Below are 18,971 nucleotides of genomic sequence, written 5' to 3' on the forward strand. Positions count from 1 at the left end.
TCTCAACCTCTTTTTTTATAGAGACAATATCTGCAGCCGGTTGAGTCCCTTTTGATATGTATAAGCTCCCACTCAGTTCTCATAAGTCAATTCTGTAAATCTTTTTTTGCATTTTCTCCTATATCTCTATATCCCTCTATTATATGGAAACTAGAACTGTGCGCACTGTGGTCAACAAAGATTCTATACAGATCCGTTTTGCAATTCTTCTCTCTACAAATGAACCCAACTATTTTACTTTTTTATGACTTTATTAACCTGGTTTTGATTTCAGTGATTTGCAGTCACTTCTTGGCCCATATCATTGTACCTTCCCTTGTGCCTCCTGCAGTTGCTTTGATGTCCTAACTGATCCTCGCAACAGTAAGTTGGAGACTGGACCTGCAGTGAGAGGATAGTGAGAGTAGGAGAACTGTAGAGATGTAACACTACAAACATTTCATTAAGGTAGACAAGTCCCCGGGGTCAGCTGGGATCTCTCCCAGGTTACTGCAGGAGACAAGGGGGGAAATAGCTGGGCCTTGACAGATAGCTTGACATCCTTTTTGATCACAGGTGAGATTCCAGAGGACTAGAGAATAACCAATGTTGTTCCCTTGTTTAAGAAAGGAAGCATGGATAATCCAGGAAATTATAGGCCGATGAGCCTGACATCAGTGATGGGAAAGCTTTTGGAAAAGATATGAGGGATAGGAGGATGTATGCACATTTGGAGGAAAATGGACTAATTAGTGACACCAGCATATTTTTGTATGGGGAAGATCATGTCTCACCAACTTGATTAAATATTTTGAAGAGGTGATAAAGATGATTGATGAGGGAAGGACTGTGGATGTCGTTTATATGGACTTTAATAAGGCGTTTGACAAGGACCCCCATGCCAGATTGGTACAAAAAGTAAAATCACATGGCATTTGGGGTTGGCTGGCCAGATGGATACAAAACTGACTTGGTTATAAAAGACTGAGAGTAGCAGTGGAAGGGTGTTTTCAAAATGGAGATCTGTAGCTAGTGGTGTTCTGCAGGGATCAGTGTGAGGGTCACAGTTGTTTGTAGTGTATGTAAATCATCTGGAGGAAAATGTGCGTAGTCTGATTAGTAACTTTGCAGACAACACAAAGATTGGTGAAGTTGCTGAAAGTGCCAGGGATTGTCAGAGAATACACAGGATATATATAGAGTCACAGAGGTTTACAGCATGGAAACAGGCCCTTCGGCCCAACCCATCCATGCCGCCCCTTTTTTAAACCCCTAAGCTCGTTCCAGTTCCCTGCGTTTGGCCTATTTCCCTCTATACTCATCTTATCCATGTAATTGTCTAAATGCTTTTAAAAGACAAAGTTGTACCCGCCTCTACTACTACCTCTGGCAGCTTGTTCCAGACACTCACCACCCTCTGTGTGAAAAAAATTGGCCTTCTGGACACTTTTGTATCTCTCCCCTCTCACCTTAAACTTCTGCCCTCTAGTTTTAGACTACCCTATCTTTGGGAAAAGATATTGACTATCTAGCTGATCTATGCCCCTCATTATTTTATAGGCTTTGAGAAGATCACCCTGAAGCCTCCTATGCTCCAGAGGGAAAAAAGTCCCAGTCTATCCAGCCTGTTCTTATAACTCAAACCATTAAGTCTCGGTGGCATCCCAGTAAATCTTTTCTGCACTGTTTCTAGTTTAATAATATCCTTTCTATAGGGTGACCAGAACTGTACACAGTGTTCCAAGTCCGGCCTTACTAATGCCTTCAACAAGATGTGCCAATTCCTGTATTCAGTGTTCTAACCAATGAAACCAAGCATACAGAATGCCTTCTTCACCACTCTGTCCACCTGTGATTCCACTTTCTAGGAGCTCTTTGTTCTATAGCTTTCCCCAATGCCCTACCATTAACTGAGTAAATCCTGATCTGGTTTGATTGACCAAAATGCATCACCTCATATTTATCTAAATTAAACTCCATCTGCCATTCGTCAGCCCAGTGACCCAATTGATCAAGATCCCGTTGCAATCCTAGATAACTTTCATCACTATCCACTATGCCATCAATCTTGGTAACATCTAGAAACTTACTAACCGTGCCTAGTAAATTCTCATCCAAATCATTAATATAAATGACAAATAACAGTGGACACAGCACCGATCCCTGAGGCACACCACCAGTCATTGACCTCCAGTTTGAAAAACACCCCTCTACAACCACCTCTGTCTTCTGACATCAAGATGTGGATATGCCGGCGTTGGACTAGGGTAAACACAGTAAAAAGGCTGACAACACCAGGTTTAAGTCCAACCGATTTATTTGATAGTAAACTCACTAGCTTTCGAGGGGATTCCCTCTTCTTCAGGTGAATGGAGAGTTCTGGCCTCAGACAGAGCATATAAAGCACAGACAGTTTACAGATTACTGATTAGAATGTGAATCTTTACACCTAACCTGCTGTTCAAGTCCTAAAGTGGCTGACAATGTGAGTGGAAGGAGCACTGATCACAGGTTAAAGAGATGTGTATTGTCTCCAGACAGTACAGTAAGTGAGGTTTTGCAAACCCAGGCAAGTCACGGGGGTTACAGATAGTGCGACGTGAACCCAAGATCCCTGTTGAGACCGTCCTCGTGTGCGGAACTTGGCTATAGCCTCAACACCTTCTCTGTTATATATACACTCCTCAATATATCACTATTTATTTCCCCAAGTTCCCTAACTTTCATGCTTTTCTCAACAGTGAATACTGATGAGAAATATTCATTTAGGATCTCACCCATCTCTTGTGGATCTGCACATAGATGACCTTGTTGATCCTTAAGAGGTCCTACTCTCTCCCTAGTTACTCTTTTGTCCTTTATGTATTTGTAGAAGCTCTTTGGTTTCTTATCTACCAAAACAATCACGTGTCCCCTTTTTACTCTCATTATTTCTCTCTTAACTCTACTCCTACACCCTCTATACTCTTCAAGGGATCCACTTGATCCCTGCTGCCTATGCATTTCATGTGCCTCCTCCTTCTTCTTGACCAGGGCCTCAATATCCCAAGTCACCTAGGGTTCCCTACTTCTATCAGCCTTCCCTTCACTCTAAACGGGAATGTGCTTACCCTGAACCCGGTTAACACATTTTTGACAGCCTCCCAAATACCAGATTCCCTTTGCCTTCCCACAGACTCCCCCAGTTAACTGTTGAAAATTCCTTCCTGATACCATCAAAATTGGCCTTGTCCCAATTTAGAATATTAACCTTTGGGCCAGACTTATCATTCTCCATAGCTGTCTTAAAACTAATGGAATTATGGTCACTGGTCCCAAAGTGATCCCTCACTAACATTTCTGTCACCTGCCCTTCCTTATTTCCCAAGTGGAGTTCAAGTTTTGCCCCCTCTCTAGTCGGACCATCCACATACTGAATGAGAAATTCCTCCTGGACGCACTCAATAAATTTCTCTCCATTCAAGCCTCTAATACTATGGCTGTCCCTGTCAATATTGGGAAAGTTAAAATCCCCTACTGTTATCACCCTATTTTCCTTGGAGTTATCTGTAATCTCCTTACATATTTGCTCCTCAATTTCCTGCCGACTATTTGGGGGCCTATAGTATAATCCTATCAAAGTGATTTCCCCCTTCTTATTTCCCAGTTCAATTCATATAGACTCAGTGGGCGAACACTTGGATATATCCCCCCTCAGTACTGCTGTGATGTTTTCCTTAGCTAAAAGTGCAACTCCCCCACCTCTCTTATCTCCTGTTCTATCTTTCCAATAGCACCTGTACCCTGGAACATCGAGCTGCCAGTCCTGTCCTTCCCTTAGCCATTTTTCTGTAATTGCCATAATATCCCAATCCCATGTATCCATCCATGCCCTGAGTTCATCTGCCTTATCCATCAGGCCTCTTGCGTTAAAATAAATGCAGTTTAATCTGGACTTCCCTTCTGTCTTGCTTTTGCCTGATCTATCTAGTACTAGGATTACTGCCTTTACTGCTTTGTGCTTTCTTTAACTTCTGTGCTGTCCTCAACCTTCTCTTCTTTCTCCCTCCTGCTTTGGGTCCCACATCCCTGCCAAGCTAGTTTAAACCCTCCCAAGTGGCTCTAGCAAATCTCCCCGCCAGGATATTAGTCCCCCTCCAGTTCAATGTGACCTGTCCTTCTTGAACAGGTCAGCTCTTCCCCAGAAGAGGTCTGAATGATCCAAAAATCTAAATCCCTGCCCCCTGCACCAGGTTTCAAGTCAAGCATTCATCTGCCTAACCTTCCTACTACTCCTCTCACTCGCATGTGGTACTGATAGTAGTCCAGAAATTACTACTTTTGAGGTCCTGCACTTTAGCCTTCTGCCTAACTCACTATATTCACACTCTAGGACCTCATCTCTTTTCTTGTCCATGTTGTTGGCACCAATGTGTACGACGACTCCTGGCTGCTCAGCCTCCTCCTTAAGAATGTCCCACAACCGCTCTGAGACCTCCTTGACCCTGGCACGAGGGAGGCAACACATCATCCTGGAGTCTGGATTGCGGCCACAGAAACGCCTATCTGTGCCTCTAATTAGTGAGTCCCCTATTACTACTGCTCACTTGCTGTTTGCCCGACGCTGCTCTACAGCAGAACCAGGTGTGGTGCCACAGGCCTGGCTGCTATTGGTACCTTCCCCTGACAGGCTATCCCCCTCAACAGTATCCAAAACAGGATGCCTGTTTGAAACGGAAATAGCCACAGGCGCCTCCTGCATTACCTGCCTGCCTCTCCTGATAGTCACCCATCTACCTGACTAAATCTGTAGTGTGACAACCTCCCTGTAACTAGTGTCTGTCGCACTCTCTGCCCCCTGTATGCTCTGCAGTGTGTCCATCTGCTGCTCCAACCGAATAATGCAGTCTATGAGGAGCTGCAACTAGGCACATTTCCTGCAGACAAAGTTGTCAGGTCTGCTAGATTGGAGACTTGGGCACAGAAATGGCAGATGGAGTTTAATATGGACAAATGCAAGGTGATGCATTTTGGAGGATCAAATTTGGGAGTGAATTATACTGAAAATGGCTGAACCCTTAGGAACATTAACATACAGAGGGATCTGGGTGTGCAGGTCCACTGTTGCCTAAAAGTGGCAACACAGGTGGCCATGGTGATTAAGAAGGCATATGGCAAGTTTGCTGCCATCAGCCAGGGCAGTGAGTACAAGAGCTAGAAAATCATGTTGCAGCTATTTAAAATGTTGGTTAGGTTGTATTTGGAGTATTGTGTGCAGTTCTGGTCACCACACTACCAAAAGGACGTGAAAGCTTTGGAGAGAGTGCAGAGAAGGTTCACGGTTTTGAGGATGTTGACTGTGAGGAAAGGGTGAATGAACTAGGATTGTTTTCACTGGAAAGATGGAGGCTGAGGGGAGACCTGAAAGGTCTACAAAACTGAGAGACATAGGGTGGATAGACTTTTTCCAAGGATAGAATTTCAATTGCAAGGGGACACATTCAAGGTGAGAGGGGGAAAGTTTAAGGGAGATATGCGAGGTAAGTTTTTCATTCAGAGTGCCTGGTATGCACTGCCAGAGGAGGTGGTGGAAGTTGGCATATCAGCAACATTTAAGAGGTAACTGAATGGGTCCATGAATAGATAGGAAATAGAGGGATATGGACCGAACAAGGGCAAAAGGTTTTTTACTTTTATTAGGGCATCGTGATCGACACAGGCTTGGAGGACCAAAGGGCCTATTCCTGTGCCGTACTTTTTTTTGTTCTTTTAAGAAGATACAGTCTTCCGTGGGAAATGGGAAGGAGGTAGCGGGAGATGAGAAGCCTGTACTTTCCTCGATGGATATAGCAGAGGATAGGAAACGGAGAACCCAAAGTGGAGGCAGAGAAATCAGACAGTAGGAAGAGAAGCAGAACGTTATTTGGAAGATACAGCAGCCTTTTACAAATTCTTCAATTAACGCATAATTTTATTAAAATTATTCATTTTATACTACATTAATTATGTGCTGTGAAAACTTACATACTATAATGTTAGGCTGAGTAGTCTATAATTAATGAACTGAGCTGTTGCATCAGCACTGCTTCATTTCTGTGACACTCTTCTGTATCTCAGGTCTATTGGATAAGCCATAAGCTTAAATTTAAACATCTCTTGAATATACTTTAAGCTCATAAAGGCTATTTGTATGCTATAAATATTATGCGCTGGAAAGAATTCTTAACAATTCAATGGTGGTTTAGCCTCCTTGAAAACATGCGTTGGGAGGAAAATTCCCAAAGGTAAGGGGGTGTGCAGAATAGTGAGAAACCTGGACCACAAAAAGTGAGGTGACAGGCTCAAAACAGGAGACTACAATGACCATCTGGGGACAAAGATAGACAAAACAGATGGCTTTGAGCATTAGGCTGAAGGCCCGATACCATGGCAGCTAAGGAATAGTTAGATAAAGGTCTGAACTTGATGTATATAAATGGGTCAGATGTAAATTGGGTTAACAGTCCCCCCCCCAAAAAAAAAACTGGAACAACTTGTATTTCAAATAATTGAAAACAGTAAAAGAAAAGTGAAAATTTGATTTTAAAAAATGGGTGGTCAAGGGCAGCCTCTTGCAGTGCCACCTAGTGGCAGAAGGTCTGTGAATACAGCTTCATGCCAAGCACCATCCAATGACTAAAGGCCCAAAACCAGGATTGCATATAGGATTACATAAAATTTATGGCATAGAAACAGGCCATTTGGCAAAACCCATTTATGTTCCCTGTGTTTATCCCAATGTGAGATCCACCTTGCAGCTTTTCTGCAAAGAAAACAAAGGTGACATGGTTTCATTTCAACTGCACTTTGTCACTAGGCCCCCCTACTAGGTCTCTGTTTTAAACATTGAGCTTTACAATAGTTATATTTTAAACTGCTTCCTTTAATTCAAGGTAAAGAGGAATAGTTTGGAGTGGGGGATGTGACCCCCTACAAAATCATCCCAGACATAAAGAACAAAAAGAACAAAGAACAACCCAGCACGGGAAACAGGCCCTTCGGCCCAACGAGCCCGCGCCGCCGCATCACCCTACACCTATTCTACCCTGCGTGTCTACGAATGGAACCCCTAACTTAGCCAGATTCAGGGGAGAATAGTGTCAATTTGGTAAAACCAATCAGCCTAAGAGCACATCTTTGGGGTGTGGGAGGAAACCGGAGCACCCGGAGGAAACCCATGCAACCACAGGGAGAATGCACAAACTCCCACAGACACAGGCCCAAATCCATGTATCTGCACAGCTAGCAGTGCTAGTCACCGAGCTGTTGTGGCGCCCGTCTACCGGTCCAGGATCAACATAAACCCATGTTATTTCATACTAAATCTATCCAGACACAGACTCGTGTTTTATGGAGACAGAAACTCAAATTGAAACTTGGTGAAAGTAAGGTGCAAGTTTTAATATCAGAACACACAGGCAGAGTTAGCTTGCCTTGCTATGTACATATTCACAGATTTTGGGAGTCAGTCAAAGAATTTTAGAGAAGACGTACTGCCATATCTTGCAACTGTTATGGACTGTTTTTAGATCAATCACCAAACAGTATGTTGGTGAAGACAAAATGTTGGCTTATTGAAATGAGGTTTGTGGAGAGTTAAAGGCCAAGGAGTTAACAGAGGTTGTCTTGCTATAGAAAATCCATTAGATTATGCTTAGAATATTGAGCGAAGGATTTAGCACTAAAAGGATGATCTGCCCTTTGGGCAGGGAAACGTGAAGTGTAATGTATAAACGTGGCATGGGGGTTTTCAGTTGTGTTAAAAAGTTAATGTCAAGACCATAAGAAACAGCAACTTGCATAGGATGTTCAGTCCTTCAAGCCTGTTCTGCCTTTCAATAGGATCTGATTCCTCACATCCACTTTCCTGCCTTTTCCCCATAAGCCTTGATTCCCTTACTGATCTTAAATCTATCTCAGCCTTAAATATATAGAAGGACTCTTCCCCCACATTCTCCGAGTAATTCTGAAGAAAGTCAACCGTCTGAGAGAAGATATTTCTTCTCCACTCAGTCTTAAGTTGGCACCGCTTTATTCTGAGTCTATGCTTTCTGTTCCTAGATCATCGATGAGGAAAAACATATTTTCAGCATTTAAGTTAAAGGTTTCTGTAGTATAAGTATTAGTTGCCTACTAAGTACTATTTAGTCCATGTTGATTTTAGTTTGTTACACTAAAAGTTTTAAACTGTGAAAACTTGTCATGTGACTTTTTGTTTTTGGGAAATTCACATCTCTTTTTAAAAGCAATCAGTCTCTAAGAGAATAGCAATGCCTTAATGTTTCCACCTTGTAGCCAGGGCAGGAAGTTTCTCCTGCAGGAATAAATATAATTTAAAATGATTCACAATAATGTAAAAGCAAAATACTGCAGATGCTGAGAGTATGGAATAAAAATAAGATATGATGGAAGGACTCAGCAGGTCCAGCAACGTCTGTTGGGGGAGAAACAGAGATAATGTTTCAAGTCTATGTGACTCTTCAACTCTGAAGAAGAGTCATATGGACTCAAAACATTAACTCTGGGTGGAATTTTCCCATTTTGAGGCTAATTCTCCTGGTGGGGAACATGGAGACTTTCTGGCTTTGTTCTAATTAAATATGCATCTGGGTGTTTTACACCATAGTTAATGGCAGAGCAGGCTTGGATGGCATGTAGTCCATCTTATGTCTGGATGCCATATTAGAAAGGCAAGAACATCACTGACAAACATTAGAAAAAAGGTGGACTATCTGAAAATGAAGATGTATCTCTGGGGCAACCTTGAAACTGGAAGATGAACCGCCTGAGAATGAAGATTGATCTCCAAGAACGTTGAGGCTGGAAGATAGACCCCATTAAGACACCAAATGAGGAAGGTCTGCCTGCAGGTGTTCCACTAAGTCATTGTTACACTGTTCTAGGATCCAGGGTTGCGGGCAGCCTCTGTCATGAATTCTGGAATCAGCCCCAGTTATTGTTCAGCTGAGTCCCAACAATTGCACGCTGCATTACTCCAACCCTGTTTTCCTGCTGATATTGTGAAGAACCTGGAGTGCGGGAATCAGACCTTCATTTGCCTTCCATTAATCAGATGCAAATAAGGTTCATGACAGTTTCTGTTGCGTTTTCCAATCTGCCATGGCAGGCACCAGTAGAAAATCACACTGTAAATTCCTGCCAGTGTGGCTCCAGCCAAACTCCCATACCCACTATTGAACATGCCAGCAGAGTCTTAGGAGAATTTCAACCTCTGTTTATCTCTCCCCAGATGCTGCCTGGCTACTGAGGTTTTCCAGCATTTTTTTATTTCACAATAATGTAGTTGGTCTTAAAGGGTCTTTGAGATGATATAATAAGAGTTCAAGGGCAAATAGTGATGGTCAATAACTTCTGGCCTTACCAGCGATGCACACATCCATAAAAGAATAAATTCAGTGGGCAATTATAAGACTTTATTTTTCATTGCTTGTAATCAAATATATTTGTATGTGGATATATGTATTTTCTTATCCTCAGGGTGATTGTGTCAATTTAAATCACCCAGCAGGAAAAATGCTAATTTATTTCTCACACACTTGCTCTGGAGGTTAACAGAACTATGACATCTCACTCACACAACTCATCCACACTATCTCACAAAAACATTAGGTATAGTTGCAAGTAAAACAGTAATTCTCTACTTTGGTACCTGATGTTTCGTGATTGACCTCTGCAGAAGTGATGGTCTTGAAAACACAAGTGTTCTCAGTATTTGCAATTGTTCCCAGAGTTGATCTGCCTGGATGTTGTTTTCACAGACAGGATTGAAGGTTGAACAGGTTAGAGGAGGGAGAGATAGATTTAGTTTCCAAAATATTGTAAGTAGTTACTTTGCTGCTTAAGTGGCTGCAGCGATTGATGGATGGTACTGTGGTTAGCACTGCTGACTCAGTTCAGTTCTGGCCTTGGGTGACTGTGGAGTTTGCACGTTCTTCCCATGCTTGCATGGGTTTCCTCCCACAGTCCAAAAATGTGCAGGTTAGGTGGATCGGCCATGCTAAATTGCCCATTAGTGTTCTAAGGTGTGAAGGTTAGGGGGATCAGTGAGGTAAATGTGTGAGGTTACAGAGATTGGGCGGGGGCAGCGAGTGAGTCTGGGTACGATACTTTGTCAGAGAGTTGGTGCAGACTCAATGGGCCACGTGGCTTCCTGCACTGTAGGGATTCTATGTCTTTGCCTGTTGGATTCTGCCTGTGTCTGTGAAGGTGTCTGTAAAAAGTAGTTCGAATTTTCAGCTTTGTTTTTAGTGTGGGGCCAAAATGGCCACTGTGTCATTTGACTTCTCGGCACTGTAGAGTCATGGTCCCAATTAAGGTGTTGTGGTAATTCAGCTCGCAGTCTTTTATCCTTCATTCGTCTGTGGTTTCAATTAGTGGCTAAAGCCTTTAGATTTGACATGGTAAGTTTGCATTTTTACAACAAAGGTGTTGATGGAGATTCTTATTTAGTCTTCTGGCCAAAGCCACAGTGAACCAGTGTTAGAAAAAGTATCTTTGTCCTCTTTGTCTGCTTGAGAGATAAAATAGTTTAATCCATAAAGCCCCTGATAGTTCTGAGGAGTCATCTTGAGTTACAGTTTTACTTACTTTTAAGTTGTAACCTTTAAAAACAGAATTGTAATACAGTCAAGCAAGTACTCATGACACAAAAGAAAAACAAAATTGTGTTTTAATTATTTGGCAACATATTTTCTGGTCACGTGGATTATTAACATCAGATATATGACAGTATTAATTTTGTGTCTGTTTGGACTATTTTGATTTATCAGTAGGTTCATGAGGGGCATTTCTTCGTGGGTTTATTTGGTAGGGTGCACATAGAGTCACTTGGGGTATATGGTGGCTGCCAACAATTGGGGGAGGAAGAAACAGTGAAGTGTTTCTGACAAAGTTACTCTGGCTAGTGAGATTAGCTCTTTGAGGGATGAGATGCGGTTAATGGGGAGGGATGGAGAAGACATGCAAGGGATATAAGGAATGGGATGGGGATGTCATAGTAAGGATGGAATGACAAAACATGGGAATAGCATGAGACTTGTGGATAAGATGGTGGAATTGGTTAAGTGTGGCAAACTGGCTGGAACAACTTCTTGAAATAACATTATTGGAAAGCTATTTGTACGAAAAATGATGATTTGCTACATTTGAATGAAAATCTTTTAGAAAAGATCTCAGGTGAACTAAAAGAATACATCTGCATTGATTCTATTGGGAAGTCTATACGCTCCAGACTTCCTACACAGTCTAACTATAATGGGCATGCCACTACACCAGGCTTAAAATCAAGGAATGACAATTATAATATTCCTTCAAAACTCAATCTAAACAAGGGGCTGCATTGTACATGTCCCTGACTGGTATGTTTCCTGCCATGGGGGGGGCAGTGGTTGTCACATGTAAAATAGAGTGAGTGAGTTCATCCCCATAATACAGGTAGTGGGCGGATGCCAAAAGCTGCAGCCTGCCTGTCATATTCAGATATGTTATCGAAGATCATTAAGCTTGTTACCAAGCCAATTGACTCTGATAATATGCTGCTCTTGCCATAAAATATTTAATATGGGCAGCCCAGTGTTATAAACCTAACCTTTGAAGAATGGGAAGAAAGTGGGAGTTTGATCTTTGAAGACTGCCCTTTGCAGATTGGGGGTGGCCCCTCCTAAAATCAAGCCCCACTTTTTCTCCTAACTGCACCAAAGTTGTTACCCCAAATTCCTCTCCCACCCTTATACCGCTTTTGTGTCCAGCCCTCCAGAAACCATTCTTGTCCAAGACTCTGGAATTATCAGTTCCGTGGATCCATAAGGCCTTCCACCTCCTCGTTACAGTCCTGACAATGGCCACTCACACGCTCTTGGTGCTGCAGGGACTGATGGATCTTTTGGCCAATCAGATCGGCTTGCAGTTCCAGAGGGTGAGACTTCCTCCACATTGAGGGGTAGGGATCCCACACTGGCCCTACCAAGCCATTCTACAGATACAATGGCTGCAGGATGGACCTGCTTGAAGGCAGGTTGGCTCCACACCAACTTCGTTTTGCCTCCCTGTTTTCCTCATTTTATTCAGCCCAAGGACTTTGTCATGGAACAAGATTAGCAGTTAGGAAGCTGTTTTCTTCAATGATAGACCCTGAAATTATAATAGCAATATTTCAAGGAACTATAAAGTAAAGTAAAAGTAAAGTTTATTAGTCACAAGTAAGGCTTACATTAATACTGCAATGACTTTACTGTGAAATTCCCCTACTTGCCACAGTCTGGCGCCTGTTCGGGTCAATGTGAGAGGAAACCGGAGCACCCAGAGGAAACCCACACAGACATGGGGAGAATGTGCAAACTCCACACAGGCAGTAACCCAAAGCTGGAAGTCAAATCCGGGTCCCTGGCGCTGTGAAGCAGCGATGCTAACTACTGTGCTTACCGTACCGCTCTTTATTTCTTATAATGTAAACATATCTTTTCAACTCTGGAGAAAAGAATTCCTAACTAGACTTTTGTATTCTACTACTATAACAAGTTACACACCTAGACTTTTGAAACACTTTGTATTTATATTTTCAAGCCTATTTTTCCACCTAGCTTTATGTACTTCTTCACCAACTTAGGAATGTTGATTCTATTACAGTCTTTGGCGAATGAATCACCAGAAATTCTGTACTTAAACAAGTTCCATTGCAATCACGGTACTAATTTGACCATAAATGTTTTGAGCTAAACAATAATTCTGTGTAGGTAAGGTTATGCCAGATCCCCTCAACTCCGGTATCAGCCTAGTAAACCACCTCTGCACTCCCTCCAAGACCAAAATATCCTTGCGTAAGTGCGGCGACCAAAACTGCACACAGTACTCCAGCTGCGGCCTCACCAGTGCCCTGTACAGTTGCAGCAAGACCTCCCTACTTTTATATTCAATCCCCCTCGCTATGAAGGCCAGCATCTCATTCGCCTTCCTGACCACCTGCTGCACCTGCAGGCTGGGTTTTTGCGACTCATGCACAAGGACCCCGAGGTCCCTCTGCACCGTCGCATGCTGCAGTTTTTCGCCATGTAAGTAATAGTCCTTCCTACCATTATTCCTACCAAAGTGGACAACTTCACACTTACCAACGTTAAATTCCATTTGCCAGTTCCTGGCCCATTCGCCCAGCCTATCTAGATCCTTCTGCAGACTCTCCACACCCTCCGCACAATTTGCCGTTCCACCAATCCTGGTGTCATCAACAAATTACGACACCACACACTCGGTTCCCTCCTCCAGATCATCTATATAAATGGTAAATAGCTGAGGCCCCAGCACCGACCCCTGGGGCACTCCACTAGTCACCAACCGCCAATCTGAATAGCACCCATTGACCCCCACTCTCTGCCTCCTATTTGACAGCCAATCCCCTATCCACGCTAACACCCTACCCCCAACTCCATGCCCCCTGACCTTCTGTAATAACCTCTTGTGAGGGACCTTATCAAACGCCTTCTGAAAATCAAGAAACACCACATCCACCGGCTCTCCTCTATCCACCGCCCTAGACACATCCTCATAGAACTCCAATAAATTCGTCAGACACGACTTCCCCTTAACGAAACCGTGCTGCGTCTGCTCTATCAAACAATTCTTCTCGAGATGCCTCGCTATTTTCTCCTTGATCACAGATTCGAGCATTTTACCTACAACAGACGTTAAACTAACCGGCCTATAATTCCCTGCCTTTTGCCTGCCACCCTTCTTAAACAACAGTGTAACATTAGCCGTTTTCCAATCTTCCAGCACTTCCCTGGAATCCAGCGACGTTTGGAAAATAATCATCAAGGCATCCACTGTCACCTCCGCCATTTCTTTCAGAACCCTTGGATGCATTCCATCCGGTCCTGGGGACTTGTCCACAATCAGTCCCTCCAGTCTGTCGAGCACTGCCTCCCTAGTAACAATAATGTCATTCAGGCCCTCCACTCCTACCATCTTTCCATCGCTAACACCCGGCAAATTATTCACGTCCTCCTCCATGAAGACCGATACAAAAAAGTTATTCAAGGCCTCAGCCATTTCCCCATCCCCTACCACTAAGTCCCCCCTCTCATCCTCTAAGGGTCCAACGTTCACCCTAGTCAGCCTCTTCCTTTTTATATATTTATAAAAACTCTTACCATCCTTTTTTGTATTAAGCGCTAGCCCAGTTTCATAGTTTATCCTACCCTTCTTTATCAACTACTTTGACATTCTTTGTTGACATTTAAACCTCTCCCAATCCTCTTCTCGCCCACTACTCTTAGCTACTCTAAACGCATCCGCTTTTAATTTAACACTTTCCTTTACCTCCTTCGTTATCCACGGCTGACTATCTCTCCTCCTACGACCCTTTTTAACCTTCGGAGTAAATTTCTGCTGAGCACCAAGAAAGATCTCCTTAAAGATCCTCCACTGTTCCTCAGCCAACCTACCTTCCAACGCGCTCCCCCAATCAACATTCGCCAATTCCTCTCTCATCCTACCGTACTCCCCTCTGTTCAAACAAAGGACACATGTCCAGGAACCCACTTCCTCCTCCTCCATCTGCATCAGAAGCTCCACCATACAATGATCACTCTTCCCAAGAGGATCCTTCACCACAAGGTCCCTAATTCTACCCGCCTCATTACATAACACCAGATCCAAGATAGCTCGCTCCCTCGTCGGCTCCAACACACACTGTTCAAGGAAACTATCCCGGCAGCATTCCAAGAACTCTTCCTCAAGCCCACTGCGTCCAACATGGGTCGACCAATCAATATGTAGATTGAAATCCCCCATAATTATCGCCGTTCCATTCCTGCACGCCGCATTTATTTGCACGTTAACAGCCCGCCCCACCTCCAGATCATTATTTGGGGGCCTATAAACGACACCCACCAGTGTCTTCCTCCCTTTGCTGTTCCTAATCTCCACCCACAACGATTCCACTTTTTGCTCTTTGGCTCCTATATCATCCCTTACTACCACCCTGATGCTATCCTTAATCAGCAGAGCTACGCGCCCCCCCCCCCCCCCTTTTTTTCCTCCCGCCTATCCTTCCTAAACACTTGATACCCCTGTACATTCAGCTCCCAGTCCCCGTCACCTTGCAGCCACGTGGACAATGATGCATAACGTATTTGAGACTGGTTTGTTGAATTGCCTGGGTGTTTCATTTTGAACTTATGGATTAAACCTACCAGTGATTACTGGAGTTTCGTGGAGAAAAACTTATTCTATGAAATGCTGGTTTGTTCCTGGAAATTTAATTTGAAATGTTTCTGGTTTTAAGTGAATGCGTGTGCCCAAATATAAGACAAGGTAAAAGCTGAATGTGTTGTTTTGTTTTGCATTACTGTTTACTTTTATATTAAATCTAGTCACCTTTTTCAAAGTTCAAATGTTAAAATAGATTGCTATTTTCAGGGCGAGAAGAACAATGGCTTTGATGTCCTTTATCATAATATGAAACATGGTCAAACATCAACAAAAGACTTGGCAGACTTCATCAGAGAAAGGTATTTAAATTGTTTTTGAGACACTTCCACACTTATATGGATTATTCGTGTTAGAAATATAAATTTAATTCAAATTATTCCTTTTCTGTCAGACAACAAATGTAGTCATTGTATTATTTTCCCAGTGAACATAAGAACATAAGAAATAGGAGCAGGAGTAGGCCATCTAGCCCTTCGAGCCTGCCCCGCCATTCAATAAGATCATGGCTGATCTGTCGTGGCTCAGTTCCACTTTCCCGCCCTCTCCCCATAACCCTTAATCCCTTCTCTTATCAAAAACCCATCAACCCGCTTCTTAAAAATATTTAGCGAGGCAGCCTCCACCACTTCAACGGGCAGAGAATTCCAGAGATTCACCACCCTTTGAGTGAAGAAGTTCCTCCTCAACTCCGTTCTAAACCGCCTCCCCTTTATCTTGAGGCTGTGCCCCCTAGTCCTACTGTCTTTTTTGAGCGGGAAGAGTCTCTCCACCTCTATCCTATCCATCCCATTCATCATCTTATACGTCTCAATGAGATCTCCCCTCATTCTTCTAAACTCTAACGAGTACAAGCCTAGTTTATTCAGCCTCTCCTCATAGCTCAATCCCCTCAACTCCAGTATCAGCCTAGTAAACCTCCTCTGCACTCCCTCCAGGGCCAAAATATCCTTGCGCAGGTGCGGCGCCCAAAACTGCACACAGTACTCCAGCTGCGGCCTCACCAATGCCCTATACAGCTGCAGCAAGACCTCCCTACTTTTATATTCAATCCCCCTCGCGATGAAGGCCAGCATCCCATTCGCCTTCCTGACCACCTGCTGCACCTGCAAGCTGGGTTTTTGCGACTCATGCACAAGGACCCCGAGGTCCCTCTGCACCGTCGCCTGCTGCAGTTTTTCGCCACGTAAGTAATAGTCCTTCCTACCATTCTTCCTACCGAAGTGGACCACCTCACACTTGCCAACATTAAATTCCATTTGCCATTTCCTGGCCCATTCGCCCAGCCTATCTAGATCCTTCTGCAGACTCTCCACACCCTCCGCACAATTTGCCGTTCCCCCAATCTTGGTGTCATCAGCAAATTTCGACACCCTGCACTCGGTTCCCTCCTCCAGATCATCTATATAAATGGTAAATAGCTGAGGCCCCAGCACCGACCCCTGGGGCACCCCACTAGTCACCATCCGCCAATCCGAATAGCACCCATTGACCCCCACTCTCTGCCTCCTATTTGACAACCAATCCTCTATCCACGCTAACACCCTACCCCCAACTCCATGACAAATGTAGAACAGTGGTTGTAATCACAGGAAACAGATATGAATACAAAATGTTTTGCGTCTTTGAAAAACTCTTCCATATTCATTCGTGGGATGTGGGTGTCACAGGCATAGCATTTATTGTTCGTCCCTAACTGCTCTTGAGAGGTAGCAAGTCACTTCCCTGAACCAGTACAGTCTACAGTGGAGTTCTCTATTTTGAGATTTGAGTGTCGTGGCAGGTGGCACCAGCGGCATCTTTCCCACTGGCCAGAATGGTAGAATCCCATGCCATATTCTGCACTTGGAACCTCATTAAATTGCACAGTTAAGTTCTGCTGTTCTATCCTGGAGGATTGGCAGCTGATTCGTCCGCCTGCCCTCAGCTGACAGGCTTGAAGGTCCTGGCTCCAAATTTAAAAAAAAGTCTACACTTTTTCCAGTACACACTTGCTTTTCTCCTCTCAATCTACTTTCTGCCTTCCATTGTTCATTTTCTTCATCCACCTCTTTGCCTTCTGTCTGACATTTTGAGCCCAAAACCTCTCAACATCCTCCTTGCACAGCCCTCCTTCCACATTGCTCCCCCCCCTCCAAACTTGCCTTCATCAGACAACCCCCCTTCAACTACTTCCTGTACCTCCCCTTCCCCCATACCCTGCCTCAGCGTACTCCACCCCACCACACTTCACCCTTTCAGATCTTTGTTGCGTGACTGCATGAGTCCCACAGCACACTGCTGAAGGACTGGTGTGTGATAGCGGGGGTGGGGGGGATCCTCAGTGACACAGGAGGGTCCATTAGTATAGCAGCAAGGCGCTGCCTATGAAGACCTACTTTGCATGGAGCTGGAGGTCACAATTAGTTTGCTCCTGCAGACTAGTGTACAGAGGATTAGGAGCAACGCAGCACTATGGCAATGTTGCACACACTTTGAAGCCTCTTGTCAACTGAGGACAATAAGACATAGGAGCAGAATTATGCCACCTGGCACATATGGCAGGTATTTTTCTCATCCCCATTCTCCTACCTTTTCACCATAACCCCTGATTCTCTTATTAATCAAGAACCTATCTATCTCTATCTTAAAGACACTCAATGATGCGGCCCCCACAGCCTTCTGCGAAAAAGAGTTCCACAGATTCACCACTCTGGCTGAAGAAATTCCTTCTCATCTCTGTTTTAGAGGATCATCCCTTGAGCCTGAGGTTGTTTCCTCTGGTTCTAGTTTTTCCTACTAGTGGAAACATCCTCTTCACATACACTCTATCCAGGCCTTGCAGTATCCTGTACGTTTCAATAAGATCCCCTCTCATCCTTCTAAATTGCAACAAGTACAGACCCAGAGTACTCAACCATTCCTCATATGACAAACTCTTCATTCCAGGGATAATTTTTATGAACCTCCTCTGGACCCTTTCTAAGGCCAGCACATTCTTCTTTAGATATGAGCCCAAATTGTTCATAATACTCCAAATGGGGTCTGATCAGAGCTTTATCCGGCCATCTTGCGCATGCCACTCTTTAGCAGTTGGGTTTGGGTTTGACGCCAGCATGATTGGAAGGCTTGATGGGGGACCAGCGGGCAGCTGTTTTAGTGAGTATTCATGAGATGCAAATGAATGCAAAAGGCAGTCACATCACCAGCCAGTAGGAAGACTGACTGTCATTAATCCTCCATTGGGAGAATTGCAATGTGATTTTGTGCTGGTGGGTTTCCAACCTTTTGGCTCCTGCTAGATTCTCTGCTCCCATCCACTACTAAACTCACTGGGACAGGAAAGGAGAATTCCATCCTATGTGACATAGCTATGCCCACAATGCTGTTCAGAAGGAAGTACAAGGGTGTTGACGCACAACACATTTTGGAGGAATAGCAATATATTTCTTGGTCAGAATAATGTATGATTTGGAGGTGTCCCTGTGCACCTGATGCTCTTCTTTTCTGGTTGGTACAACTTGTGGTTTTGGAAAGGAGCCTTGGTGAGTTCCTACAATGCATCTTGTAGATGGTGTACAGTGGTGTCACTGTGTTCTAGTGGTGGTGGGGTGAATATTTAAGGTAGTGGCCAATCAAATCGATTGCATTGCCCTGGATGGCGTTAAGCTTCTTGTTATTGTTTGAGCCACACTCATTCAGGCAAAATGGGAGTATTTCATACAACTGCTCAACATTCCCTCAAGGCAACCTAATCTGAGCAGTCAACCTAG

The 18,971-nt window shown here is 43.9% G+C and overlaps 1 protein-coding gene across 6 annotated transcripts in view; it reads left to right on the forward strand.

Moving 5' to 3' along the window:
- The window catches only part of fcho2 (FCH and mu domain containing endocytic adaptor 2), a 195,385-nt gene that overhangs the window by 37,988 nt on the left and 138,426 nt on the right, over nucleotides 1-18,971 (forward strand). For all 6 annotated transcript variants that reach the window (XM_080189245.1, XM_080189246.1, XM_080189247.1 and 3 more), the window contains exon 2: nucleotides 15,430-15,521. In XM_080189245.1, the coding sequence (XP_080045371.1) occupies nucleotides 15,430-15,521 (92 nt within the window). The remainder of the gene's footprint in view (nucleotides 1-15,429; nucleotides 15,522-18,971) is intronic.

Source organism: Carcharhinus amblyrhynchos, chromosome 5, assembly GCF_965287045.1.
Source record: "Carcharhinus amblyrhynchos chromosome 5, sCarAmb.v2.hapA, whole genome shotgun sequence".
Lineage (NCBI taxonomy): Eukaryota > Metazoa > Chordata > Chondrichthyes > Carcharhiniformes > Carcharhinidae > Carcharhinus > Carcharhinus amblyrhynchos.